We start from the raw sequence: 14,488 nt of genomic DNA, 5'->3' as shown, positions 1-14,488 counted from the left end.
AAATTCATAAAAGAAGCAAACTTCATGAATGTTTTTTTGTGAGCAACAAGTATGTGCTCCAATCACTCTATCACAACAAAATAAGAGTTGTAGAAATGATTGTAAACTCAAGACAGCCATGACATGATGTTCTTTACACGTGTATGTACACTTTTGACCGCGACTGTACAACAAATCTGTGTGGTGGTTGATCATGCATGTTAGAGAGGATCTGGATAAAGGTGTGCACGCTCATTCTATGACTGCCCACAGAAAATGCACTTGGTCTCGGAGTGCACGGGTCGAGTCAACCCGTCGGCAAGTCCCCAGCCCAACCTGCAGGAGGTGCTGTTCGTCATGGGGGGTCGTTCCCTGGACGACGAAAACTCGGACGAAGACTCGGACGAAGACGACGAGCCAAGTCTGCGCGAGAGGAGGCCGCAGCCCGGGAACTGCACCTTCTACAACACCAAGACAAGTTAGATTTCAGTCTTCTTCTTGCTCACTTCCAGGCATGTCCGAGGTTTCTCATTGTCATGCCATTGGGTTGAGTTTTTCCCTTGGATCTGAGCCCAGGATGTCGTTGTGTTTGTGCAGCCCTTTGAGACACTATATAAGTAGACATTGATTGATAAACATTCATTTCCGTGTCTAAATGATCAATTACGTGATTTTTAATAAAATAACAGCTTGTAATTATTGGGAGTCGAACGGAGAGTGTCAAGATACGGAGCTAACTTAGTTTTCTTAGCAGCATCCTCACAGGGCAACACCCAAATGAGTCCCGCGAAAACCCGTCCAACAGGAACTCGAACAATAACAAAAGTTATTGGCGGTATAGCTCGGTCGGTAGCAACTTGAGGGTTCCAGGTTCGATCCCCGGCTTCCGCCATCCCAGTCACTGCCGTCGTGCCCTTGGGCAAGACACTCCCAGTGCCACCCACACTGGTTTAAATGTAACTCAGATATTGGGTTTCACTATGTAGAAGCGCTTTGAGTCACTAGAGAAAAAGCGCTATATAAATATAATTCACTTCACTTCGAAAGTTCCCTGGGTGAGTTATGTAAACACCACTAAATCCATCCAACCAATTTAAAAAAAATAGGATCCGCAGGTGCTCACCTAAACTAGATTGCAGGACAGTTAGCATAGTTAGCATCGTCTAGCTCAGGGATGTCAAACGTACGGCCCGAGGGCCGGATCAGGCCCGCGAACAGGTTTTATCCGGCCCGTGGGATGAGTTTGCTAGGTATATAAAATTAACCTGAAATTTTGGAATGAAAGAAACAGCTGTTCTAAATGTCTCCACTGGATGTCGCAATAGCAATTATTTGTATCTTTGTAGATGATGTTACATATGTACAAAATAAACCACATGTTAGTACATCAGTCGAGGAAAATGATCAAACTACATAAATAACATCCTGTAATCTGAATTTGATATATTTTTTTAATCTTGATAGATTGAAATTTAACACCAATGAGTTGATGAACATTGATGATTATCACATAATTTATTCAGAAAATGTAAATAACGACAAATAAAGATAGAATACCATTAGCCGCAACATGTAATTGTAAAAAAAACAACAACAAAAAACATTATGATTTGTACATTTTCAGAATGTGCTTGTTCTATTTTTAAACAAAGAAAACAATCTGAAGTTGTCTTTATTTTTAAGTTATTGTGCCGTGATTTTACCAGTCCGGCCCACTTGGGAGTAGATTTTTCTCCATGTGGCCCCCCATCTAAAATGAGTTTGACACCCCTGGTCTAGCTAGTTTACTTCTTGTCCCATGGCCTTCGCTTTTGATTGATTGATTGATTGATTGAAACTTTTATTAGTAGATTGCACAGTACAGTACGTATTCCGTACAATTGGCCACTAAATGGTAATACCCGAATAAGTTTTTCAACTTGTTTAAGTCGGGGTCCACGTTCATCAATTCGTGGTACAAATATATACTATCAGCATGATACAGTCATCACACAAGTTAATCATCAGAGTATTGTGGAAGGATGCATATGTGTTTAACAGTTCTTTCTTTTTACATAGCCATGTTTAGAGTAGCTAGTACTTTTCCTTTGTTTATTCTACCAGTCTCTCTTTGTCTTCAGATTGTCTGTTTAGTGTCTTGTGTTGGAATGTGAAGACAACCCCCACGTCTCTCTCCTTATCAGTGTTGAGAGGGGAGAGATGGGGGGAAGTTGGTTTTCCCCTTGGAATGCCGGATCAACTAGAGTAGCTGATATGAATGTATTGGTTAAGCTGATCTCCTAAAGCTTTGGTATAAACTTGAAAATATTCCAATTCTGTCTTGATGGTCCTTCTTACTCAGCATATATGTCATTGAAAGAACTTTGGATTGACCAGTAACTTAGATTCCCTTGGAGGAAGAACTGGTCTGACGCAACAGTATATACATTGAATTATTTACATTATTTACAATCCGGGGGGTGGGATGTGGAGTGGGTGGGAGGGTTTGGTTTGGTTGATATCAGCACTTCAGTCATCAACAATTGCATCATCAGAGAAATGGACATTGAAACAGTGTAGGTCTGACTTGGTAGGATATGTACAGCGAGCAGAGAACATAGTGAGCTCAGAAAGCATAAGAACAAGTATATACATTTGATTACTAGAAATGCACACAATTGCAGGAAATATAGTCTTGATTTCCTGAAAGGGAGCTCACATGGCTGCACTTCCTGTCCCAATACTTTCCTCCATACATTGTCATCTCTGCTGGACTATTAATACTTTCCTCCATACATTGTCATCTCTGCTGGACTATTAATACTTTCCTCCATACATTGTCATCTCTGCCGGACTATTAATACTTTCCTCCATACATTGTCATCTCTGCTGGACTATTAATACTTTCCTCCATACATTGTCATCTCTGCTGGACTATTAATACTTTCCTCCATACATTGTCATCTCTGCTGGACTATTAATACTTTCCTCCATACATTGTCATCTCTGCCGGACTATTAATACTTTACTCCATACATTGTCATCTCTGCCGGACTATTAATACTGTCCTCCATACATTGTCATCTCTGCTGGACTATTAATACTTTCCTCCATACATTGTCATCTCTGCTGGACTATTAATACTTTCCTCCATACATTGTCATCTCTGCTGGACTATTAATACTTTCCTCCATACATTGCCATCTCTGCTGGACTATTAATACTTTCCTCCATACATTGTCATCTCTGCCGGACTATTAATACTTTCCTCCATACATTGTCATCTCTGCCGGACTATTAATACTTTCCTCCATACATTGTCATCTCTGCTGGACTATTAATACTTTCTTCCATACATTGTCATCTCTGCCGGACTATTAATACTTTCCTCCATACATTGTCATCTCTGCCGGACTATTAATACTTTCCTCCATACATTGTCATCTCTGCCGGACTATTAATACTTTCCTCCATACATTGTCATCTCTGCCGGACTATTAATACTTTCCTCCATACATTGTCATCTCTGCCGGACTATTAATACTTTCCTCCATACATTGTCATCTCTGCCGGACTATTAATACTTTCCTCCATACATTGTCATCTTTGCCGGACTATTAATACTTTCCTCCATACATTGTCATCTCTGCCGGACTATTAATACTTTCCTCCATACATTGTCATCTCTGCCGGACTATTAATACTTTCCTCCATACATTGTCATCTCTGCCGGACTATTAATACTTTCCTCCATACATTGTCATCTCTGCCGGACTATTAATACTTTCCTCCATACATTGTCATCTTTGCCGGACTATTAATACTTTCCTCCATACATTGTCATCTCTGCCGGACTATTAATACTTTCCTCCATACATTGTCATCTCTGCCGGACTATTAATACTTTCCTCCATACATTGTCATCTTTGCCGGACTATTAATACTTTCCTCCATACATTGTCATCTCTGCCGGACTATTAATACTTTCCTCCATACATTGTCATCTCTGCCGGACTATTAATACTTTCCTCCATACATTGTCATCTTTGCCGGACTATTAATACTTTCCTCCATACATTGTCATCTCTGCCGGACTATTAATACTTTCCTCCATACATTGTCATCTCTGCCGGACTATTAATACTTTCCTCCATACATTGTCATCTTTGCCGGACTATTAATACTTTCCTCCATACATTGTCATCTCTGCCGGACTATTAATACTTTCCTCCATACATTGTCATCTCTGCCGGACTATTAATACTTTCCTCCATACATTGTCATCTCTGCTGGACTATTAATGTGTGCTGTCTTTGCAGAAGAGTGGCATGAACTCCCCAACTTCCCCAACCCCAACAAGTGGGGCTTCTCCATGGTGTCTCTCAACAATGATGTCTATGTCACAGGTGTGTGTGTGACCACTGTGGGTGTGTGTGCGTGTGTGTGTGCGTGTGTGTGTGTGTGTGTGTGTGTGTGTGTGTGTGTGTGTGTGTGTGTGTGTGTGTGTGTGTGTGTGTGTGTGTGTGTGTGTGTGTGTGTGTGTGTGTGACCACAGTGTGCGTGCGTGTGACCACTGTGTGTTTGTGTGTGTGGGTGTATGTGTGTGACCACTGTGTGGGTGTGTGTGTGACGACTGTGTGTGTGTTACAGCTGTGTGTGTGTGACGAGTGTGCGTGCGTGTGACAACCGTGTGCATGTGACGAGTATGACAAGTGCGTGTGTGACGACGGTGTGTGTGTGACGACTGTGCGTGTGTGACGAGTGTGCGTGCGTGTGACGACTGTGTGCATGTGACGAGTGTGACAAGTGCGTGTGTGACGACTGTGTGACGACCGTGTGTGTGCGTGTGACGACTGTGCATGTGACGACTGTACATGTGACGACTGTGTGTGTGTGACGACTGTGTGTGTTTTACAGCTGTGCATATGTGACGAGTGTGCGCGAGTGTAACGACTGTGTGCGTGTGACGAGTGTGACAAGTGTGTGTGTGACGACTGTGTGCGTGTGTGACGAGTGTGCGTGCGTGTGACGACTGTGTGCATGTGACGAGTGTGACAAGTGCGTGTGTGACGACTGTGTGACGACCGTGTGTGTGCGTGTGACGACTGTGCATGTGACGACTGTACGTGTGACGACTGTGTGTGTTTTACAGCTGTGCATGTGTGACGAGTGTGCGTGGGTGTAACGACTGTGTGCGTGTGACGAGTGTGACAAGTGTGTGTGTGACGACTGTGTGTGTGTGTACGTGTGACGACTGTGTGTGTACGTGTGACGACTGTGTGTGTACGTGTGACGACTGTGTGCGTATGTGTGACGACCGTGTGCGTGTGACGCCTGTGTGCGTGTGACGACTGTGTGTGTACGTGTGACGACTGTGTGCGTATGTGTGACGACCGTGTGCCTGTGACGCCCGTGTGCGTGTGACGACTGTGCGTGTGTTTGACAATTGTGCGTGTGTGTGACGATTGTGTGACAACTGTGTGTGTGTGACGACTGTGTGCGTGTGACGACTGTGTGGGTGTGACAACTGTGCGTGTGTGTGATGATTGTGTGACAACTGTGTGTGTGTGTGTGACGACTGTGTGTGTGTGTGTGTGTGTGTAGACTGTACGTGTGTGACGATTGTGTGACGACTGTGTGTGTGTGTGTGTGACGACTGTGCGTGTGAGTGATGACTGTGCGTGTGTGACGACTGTAGGTGTGTGACGACTGTAGGTGTGTGACGACTAGGTGTGTGAGTGACGACTGTGCGTGTGATTGACAACTGTGCGTGTGATTGACGACTTTGCGTGTTTGTGACGACTGTGCGTGTGATTGACGACTGTGCGTGTGATTGACGACTGTGCGTGTGGTTGATGACTGTGCGTGTGGTTGACGACTGTGCGTGTGGTTGACGACTGTGCGTGTGGTTGACGACTGTGCGTGTTTGTGACGACTGCGTGTTTGTGACGACTGTGCGTGTTTGTGACGACTGTGCGTGTTTGTGACGACTTTGCGTGTGATTGACGACAGTGCGTGTTTGTGACGACCGTGCGTGTTTGTAACGACTGTGCGTCTGATTGACGACTGTGCGTGTTTGTGACGACTGTGCGTGTTTGTGACGACTGTGCGTGTGATTGACGACTGTGCGTGTTTGTGACGACTTTGCGTGTGATTGACGACTGTGCGTGTTTGTGACGACTGTGCGTGTTTGTGACGACTGTGCGTGTTTGTGACGACTGTGCGTGTTTGTGACGACTGTGCGTGTGATTGACGACTTTGTGTGTGATTGACGACTGTGCGTGTTTGTGACGACCGTGCGTGTTTGTGACGACTGTGCGTCTGATTGATGACTGTGCGTGTTTGTGACGACTGTGCGTGTTTGTGACGACTGTGCGTCTGATTGACGACTGTGCGTGTTTGTGACGACTGTGCGTGTTTGTGACGACTGTGCGTCTGATTGACGACTGTGCGTGTGATTGACGACTGTGCGTGTGATTGACGACTTTGCGTGTTTGTGACGACTGTGCGTCTGATTGACGACTGTGCGTGTTTGTGACGACTGCGTGTTTGTGACGACTGTGCGTGTTTGTGTCGACTGTGCGTGTGATTGACGACTTTGCGTGTGATTGACGACTGTGCGTGTTTGTGACGACCGTGCGTGTTTGACGACTGTGCGTCTGATTGACGACTGCGTGTTTGTGACGACTGTGCGTGTTTGTGATGACTGTGCGTCTGATTGACGACTGTGCGTGTGATTGACGACTGCGTGTTTGTGACGACTGTGCGTGTTTGTGATGACTGTGCGTCTGATTGACGACTGTGCGTGTGATTGACGACTATGCGTGTTTGTGACGACTGTGCGTCTGATTGACGACTATGCGTGTGATTGACGACTGTGCGTGTTTGTGACGACTGTGCGTGTGTGTGACGACCGTGCGTGTGTCGACCGTGCTTGTGTGTGACGACTGTGCGTGTGTGTGTGTGACGACTGTGCGTGTGTGTGAAGACTGTGTGTGTGATGACTGTGCGTGTTTGTGATGACTGTGCGTGTGTGACAAATGTGTGTGTGTGTGACGACCGTGCGTGTGTGTGATAACTGCGTGTGTGACGACTGTGTGTGTGTGTGACGATTGTGTGTGTGTGTGTGTGACGACTGTGCGTGTGTGTCGACTGTGCGTGTGTGTTGACTGTGCGTGTGATTGACGACTGTGTGTGTGTGTGTGTGTGACGACTGTGCGTGTGTGTGTCGACTGTGCGTGTGTGTGACGACTGTGCGTGTGTGTATTGCTGAAGCGCAGCACCTTGACGGACAAAGCGTGTGTCTCACAGGAGGCTCGCGGGGCTCCAACACCAACACCTGGTCCACCACGGAGACATGGAAGTACATCACCAAGGAGGGGAGGTGGGTCACCGTGGCGCCCATGCTGCGCCCACGCACCAACCATTCGTCCGCGACGCTCAACGGCGAGATTTACGTCATCGGAGGTAAGAAATCACCGTAAACGACCGGGATGAACATTTTTACCGCCAGGGTCTCTGATCCGCTTCAGCTTCAAATCATTAGCATCAACAGCTGTGGCTGTAGGCAACCTACTATTAGAGTTTTTACAAAGTCTAGTCTTACATGCGCATTAAAATGTTACAGAACCTTGTTTTGTTTACTATCAACTCAACAACATTGGTTGTGTAATACAGGGGCTCTTAACCTTTCTGACCTCGGGGCCCAACTTTTCCACTACAGAGGGACCCGGGGCCCACTCAAATAATAACACTCAATTAGTAATCCTACTCTTGATTTTAAATATTATTCAAAAATGATATCCAACCTACTTTAACAGGATAGAGCTTGCAAATGATATGAAATCATGCGTTAGGATTATTATCAAGGCTTTGGTCAGACTGATTCCAAAAATCAATGCTAATTAAATATACTGCAAGATAAATAAATACATTATAACCACATGAGGAATAATTACCAATATATATATTTTTCTGAGATCAAGTGTAAATGAAAACACGGTTTCACCACTTTAGTCATAATTTTGGCGCTTAAATGATTTTTGAATGTGGCGCCAGACTCATTCTGTTTGATGTTGTCATTACTGCCACAAGTGGTGGGAAAGTGCATTACAACTGAGTACAGCTGAGGAACAGGTATTTTTTGGCAGCCCTCTATAGGGGGCGCTCCTGGTCCAAAAATGGGACCCGGCCCTATTGGTTAAGAAAGACTGGTGTAATATACTTAGCATTAAAAAAAGAAAGCTACCATTTCCTTTCCACTTTCTCATGCACTCCAAATCATGATTCGGACGTAAAAAAAGAAAATTTTCTGGAATACCTCACTCCAATCATGCACAAAATAATATACATATTCACATCCAAATCGTGATTTTTATTCATCCCGATTCTAAATCATTAAATAATTTTCAAAAATAAATGTATAAAAAATTTTATTTTTATTTTTAGTCATTATTATTATTATTTTTTTTACAAACAATTTTTTAAAATAAATTTTTAGGGCATCTCCCTGCAACTAGCTTATCTAAACAGTCAACTTTTATTATGACTATTATGCAAAATATTTTTTCTGTAATTCCGCAGCCATGTTCACCTTACAGTCATATACCTTTAGTATTTGAAACGTGCTAACTATATGCATGTTTACGTTAGCATGTTAGCATGCTAACATATAATTGCTCGCTTTTTGAGCTAATTTTGCAACGTTTACCTTACAGTCGCATAACTTGGTATGTGACACTGGTTAACTGCTAGCATGCTTATGTTAGCATGCTAACCTTAAAGTGCTAACTTTTTTTTTTTAGCTATTTGTACTTTTTTTTTCTGTAATTCCCCAGCCATACACCTTTGAGTCATATACCTTAGTATTTGAAACATGCTAACTGTATGCATGTTTACGTTAGCATGTTAGCATGCTAACATATAAGTGCTCGCTTTTTGAGCTAATTTTGCAACCGCTTACCTTACAGTCGCATTACTTGATATGTGACACTTGTTAACTGCCAGCATGCTTATGTTAGCAGGCTAACCTTAAAGTGCTAACTTTTTTTTTAGCTATTTGTACTCTTTTTTTTCTTTCTGCAATTCCCCAGCCATACACCTTCGAGTCATACAACTTGGTATGTGACACATGCTAACTTTTATCATAGTCACGTTAGCTTGCTAGCATGCTAACATTAGCGTGCCAACTTTTTGAGCTAGTTTTGTTACCGTTTACCCCAGAGTCATATAACTTGGTATGTGACACATGCTAAATATTATCATAGTCACGTTAGCTTGCAAGCATGCTAACATTAGCGTGCCAACTTTTTGAGCTAGTTTTGCTACCGTTTACCCCAGAGTCATATAACTTGGTATGTGACACATGCTAACTATTATCACGGTCACACTAGCCTGCTAGCATGCTAACATTAGCGTGCTAACTTTTTGAGCTAGTTTTGCTACCGTTTACCCCAGAGTCATATTTACTTGGTATGTGACACTTGTTAACTTTTAGCATGCGAATGATAGCATGCTAGCTAGCTAACTTAAACATGCTAACTTTTTCATCTACTTTTCAACGTTTTTCTCGATTTCCGAGGCCATACGCCTTACAGCCGTGTTAATTGACGCGTGAGACATGCTAACTGTTAGAATGCCATTGTTAGCACATTTTGCTAAGTGTTAGCATTTCAATGTGCGCATGCTAACATTTTAGGCTAGCTCTGTAATTCATTGTGTACAGTTACATCTGAAACTCACGGATTCAGACACTCGGCACCATCTACTAAGTACGGCGGCTTCCGGCGACCCCCGGCCAGAGGTCCAGGGCACAGATTCAGACTCAGAAAGACTCTTGAACGCATCATAATTAAATTATCCCCTCAACTCCCCCCTAAATGGATTAACTCACTGGAATAAAAAAGACAATATAACATACATCCATAAACGTGGACGCATGTGGAAAAGTGCAATATATTTATCTGTACAGTAATCTATTTTTGTATTTATTTATTTATATATATTTAGTTTATATATATGTATTTATATATATTTATTTATTTATATATGCACCTTATTGCTTTTTTATCCTGCACTACCATGAGTTTATATAACGATATTTCGTTCTTATCTGTGCTGTAAAGTTCAAATTTGAATGACAATAAAAAGGAATTCTAGTCTAGTCTAGTCTAGATAGTGTCAGGTTCAAACACAAGACATCTATTAAACAAGACTTTGTCCAACCACCTGACCACCACTTCCAGAGGGAAGTGGGTCGTAAACAGCGCTGCCTTTGGTTACAGAATAGTTCAAAAGAAGAGGTCGTCTGGAAATTGGGCAGATCCTTGGTTCTCTCCGCTTTGCAGTCCTTGGGTTAGAACAATATCTTTCTGTTGATTACCATGCATGAGAGAAAACAGGAACACCTTCATCTTGCTTCCCCCCCCCGCCCTTACACAGTGGAGTTTTACGAGCCTTACTCTTGGTAGGTTTCAAAGACAGCTTTTGTCTTCTTGTCAGGAACTCAATGTAATACAAAGTTTTTGTGATAATTTAGAACCAAATATTCTAACACAGGGGTCACCAACGCGGTGCCCGCGGGCACCAGGTAGCCCGTAAGGACCAGATGAGTAGCCCGCTGGCCTGTTCTAAAAATAGCTCAAATAGCAGCACTTACCAGTGAGCTGACTCTATTTTTTAAATTGTATTTATTTACTAGCAAGCTGGTCTCGCTTTGCTCGACATTTTTAATTCTAAGAGAGACAAAACTCAAATAGAATTTGAAAATCCAAGAAAATATTTTAAAGACTTGGTCTTCACTTGTTTAAATAAATTCATTATTTTTTTTTACTTTGCTTCTTATAACTTTCAGAAAGACAATTTTAGAGAAAAAATACAACCTTTAAAAATTATTTTTGGATTTTTAAACACATATACCTTTTTACCTTTTAAATTCCTTCCTCTTCTTTCCTGACAATTTAAATCAATGTTCAAGTAAATTTATTTTTTTTATTGTAAAGAATAATAAATAAATTTTAATTTAATTCTTCATTTTAGCTTCTGTTTTTTCGACGAATAATATTTGTGAAATATTTCTTCAAACTTATTATGATTAAAATTCAAAAAAATTATTCTGGCAAATCTAGAAAATCTGTAGAATCAAATTGAAATCTTATTTCAAAGTCTTTTGAATTTCTTTTAAAAATGTTGTTCTGGAAAATCTAGAAGAAATAATGATTTGTCTTTGTTAGAAATATAGCTTGGTCCAATTTGTTATATATTCTAACAAAGTGTAGATTGGATTTTAACCTATTTAAAACATGTCATCAAAATTCTAAAATTAATCTTAATCAGGAAAAATTACTAATGATGTTCCATAAATTATTTTTTAAATTTTTTCAAAAAGATTCGAATTAGCTAGTTTTTCTCTTATTTTTTTTCGGTTGAATTTTGAATTTTAAAGAGTCGAAATTGAACATACACTATGTTTCAAAATTTTATTTTCATTTTTTTCGTGTTTTCTCCTCTTTTAAACTGTTCAATTAAGTGTAAATATCATTAATTAATAATAATAACATAGAGTTAAAGGTAAATTGAGCAAATTGTCTATTTCTGGCAATTTATTTAAGTGTGTATCAAACTGGTAGCCCTTCGCATTAATCAGTACCCAAGAAGTAGCTCTTGGTTTCAAAAAGGTTGGTGACCCCTGCTCTAACAGATAGCAGGCCCACCGCGGGAATTTTCTAGTTATGATTATTATGCTAAATCAGGGGTCACCAACCTTTTTGAAAGCAAGAGCTACTTCTTGGGTAGTGATTAATGCGAAGGGCTACCAGTTTGATACACACTTAAATAAATTGCCAGAAATAGCCAATTTGCTCAATTTACCTTTAACTCTATGTTATTATTAATAATTAATGATATTTACATTTAATTGAACGGTTTAAAAGAGGAGAAAACACGAAAAAAATGACATTTAAATTTTGAAACAATGTTTATCTTCAATTTCGACTCTTTAAAATTCAAAATTCAACCGAAAAAAAGAAGAGAAAAACTAGCTAATTCGAATCTTTTTCAAAAAAATAAAAAAAATAATTTATGGAACATCATTACTAATTTTTCCTGATTAAGATTAATTTTAGAATTTTGATGACATGTTTTAAATAGGTTAAAATCCAATCTACACTTTGTTAGAATATATAACAAATTGGACCAAGCTATATTTCTAACAAAGACAAATCATTATTTCTTCTAGATTTTCCAGAACCAAATTTTTAAAAGAAATTCAAAAGACTTTGAAATAAGATTTAAATTTGATTCTACAGATTTTCTAGATTTGCCGGAATAATTTTTTTGAATTTTAATCATAATAAGTTTGAAGAAATATTTCACAAATATTCTTCGTCGAAAAAACAGAAGCTAAAATGAAGAATTCAATTAAAATTTATTTATTATTCTTTACAATAAAAAAGATAAATTTACTTGAACATTGATTTAAATCAGGGGTCTCAAACTCAATTTACCTGGGGGCCACTGGATGCAGAAACTGGATGAGGCTGGGCCGCAAGAAACGATTTCTTAAAAAAAATCTAACATGCACTTTTTAATGAATTCACCTTCTTTGAATGGCTTTCCCGCCCTAGCAACATACTTGCCAACCCTCCCGATGTTTTATTGTAGCCCGGAAGAGTTAGGGCTGCATGGGATTCTGGGTATTTGTTCTGTTGTGTTTATGTTGTGTTACGGTGCGGATGTTCTCCCGAAATGTGTTTGTCATTCTTGTTTGGTGTGGGTTCACAGTGTGGCGCATATTTGTAACAGTGTTAAAGTTGTTTATACGGACACCCTCAGTATGCCTTACAGTCGCTTACGTGTGTCTACAGAAGCCAAATACAACATGTGACTGGGCTGGCACGCTGTTTGTACAGGCTGTAGAGGAGACGCTAAAGGCAGTACCGTCACGGCACGCCCTTAAAGGCCTACTGAAAGCCACTACTACCGACCACGCAGTCTGATAGTTTATATATATTAATGATGAAATCTTAACATTGCAACACATGCCAATACGGCCGGGTTAACTTATAAAGTGCAATTTTAAATTTCCCGGGAAACTTCCGGTTGAAAACGTCTATGTATGATGACGTATGCGCGTGACGTCGATGGCTGAAGCGGAAGTATTCGGACACCATTGTATCACAATACAAACAGCTCTGTTTTCATCGCAAAATTCCACAGTATTCTGGACATCTGTGTTGGTGAATCTTTTGCAATTTGTTTAATGAACAATGGAGACGGCAAAGAAGAAAGCTGTAGGTGGGATCGGTGTATTAGCGGATGGCTGCAGCAACACAAGCAGGAGGACTTTGAGTTGGATAGCAGACGCGCTATCCGACGCTAGCCGCCGACCGCATCGATGATCGGGTGAAGTCCTTCGTCGCGCCGTCGATCGCTGGAACGCAGGTGAGCACGGGTGTTGATGAGCAGATGAGGGCTGGCGTAGGTTAGCTTCAAATGCGTCGTTACCAACAGCATTGCAAGGCTTCGACAGGCGGCACAGCATTAACCGTGTAGTTACAGGTCCAGTGTTTGGTTCGGTGTCTCCTGATAGTAGTATTGTTGATCTGCTGTCTATCCTCCCAGTCAGGGGTTTATTTATTTTGTTTCTATCTGCATTTAAGCACGATGCTATCACGTTAGCTCCGTAGCTAATGTGCTTCACCGATGTATTGTCGTGGAGATAAAAGTCACTGTGAATGTCCATTTCACATTCTCGACTCTCATTTTCAAGAGGATATAGTATCCCAGGTGGTTTAAAATACAAATCCGTGATCCACAATAGAAAAAGGAGAAAGTGTGGAATCCAATGAGCCAGCTTGTACCTAAGTTACGGTCAGAGCGAAAAAAGATACGTCCTGCACTGCACTCTAGTCCTTCACTCTAACGTTCCTCATCCACGAATCTTTCATCCTCGCTCAAATTAATGGGGAAATTGTCGCTTTCTCGGTCCGAATCGCTCTCGCTGCTGGTGTAAACAATGGGGAAATGTGAGGAGCCTTTCAACCTGCGACGTCACGCTACTTCCGGTACAGGCAAGGCTTTTTTTTATCAGCGACCAAAAGTTGCGAACTTTATCGTCGATGTTCTCTACTAAATCCTTTCAGCAAAAATATGTCAATATCGCGAAATGATCAAGTATGACACATAGAATGGATCTGCTATCCCCGTTTAAATAAAAAAAATTCATTTCAGTAGGCCTTTAATATTGTTGTCTGGACAGTGCTGTCACGGCACGCCCTTAATATTGTTGTCTGGGTGAAAATCGGCAGAAATTCGGGAGAATGGTTGCCCCCTGGAGATTTACGGGAGCGGCACTGAAATTCGGGAGTCTCCCGGAAAAATCGGGAGGGTTTACTAGTATGACGCTGTCAAGCGCCATTCATATAAAACTTGCGGGCCGCACTAACATAACATTTTCATATTAAAGGTGCGGGCCGCAAAATAACATCTCGCGGGCCGCAATTGGCCCGCGGGCCGCGTGTTTGAGACCCCT

The 14,488-nt window shown here is 41.4% G+C and overlaps 1 protein-coding gene across 1 annotated transcript in view; it reads left to right on the top strand.

The window, feature by feature from the left end:
- Positions 1 to 234: 234 nt before the first annotated feature.
- Positions 235 to 14,488, top strand: part of LOC133644220 (kelch-like protein 30) — a 21,441-nt gene continuing 7,187 nt past the window's right edge. Inside the window, exons 1-3 of the mRNA XM_062038568.1 lie at positions 235 to 457; positions 4,278 to 4,364; positions 7,270 to 7,425. Of these exons, the coding sequence (XP_061894552.1) occupies positions 256 to 457; positions 4,278 to 4,364; positions 7,270 to 7,425 (445 nt within the window). The 5' untranslated portion in view covers positions 235 to 255. The remainder of the gene's footprint in view (positions 458 to 4,277; positions 4,365 to 7,269; positions 7,426 to 14,488) is intronic.

This window comes from Entelurus aequoreus, linkage group LG27 (assembly GCF_033978785.1).
Source record: "Entelurus aequoreus isolate RoL-2023_Sb linkage group LG27, RoL_Eaeq_v1.1, whole genome shotgun sequence".
NCBI classification, from domain to species: Eukaryota; Metazoa; Chordata; class Actinopteri; order Syngnathiformes; family Syngnathidae; genus Entelurus; species Entelurus aequoreus.
The sequence above is the reverse complement of the archived record's forward strand: the minus strand, read 5'-3'. Positions and strand labels throughout refer to the sequence as shown.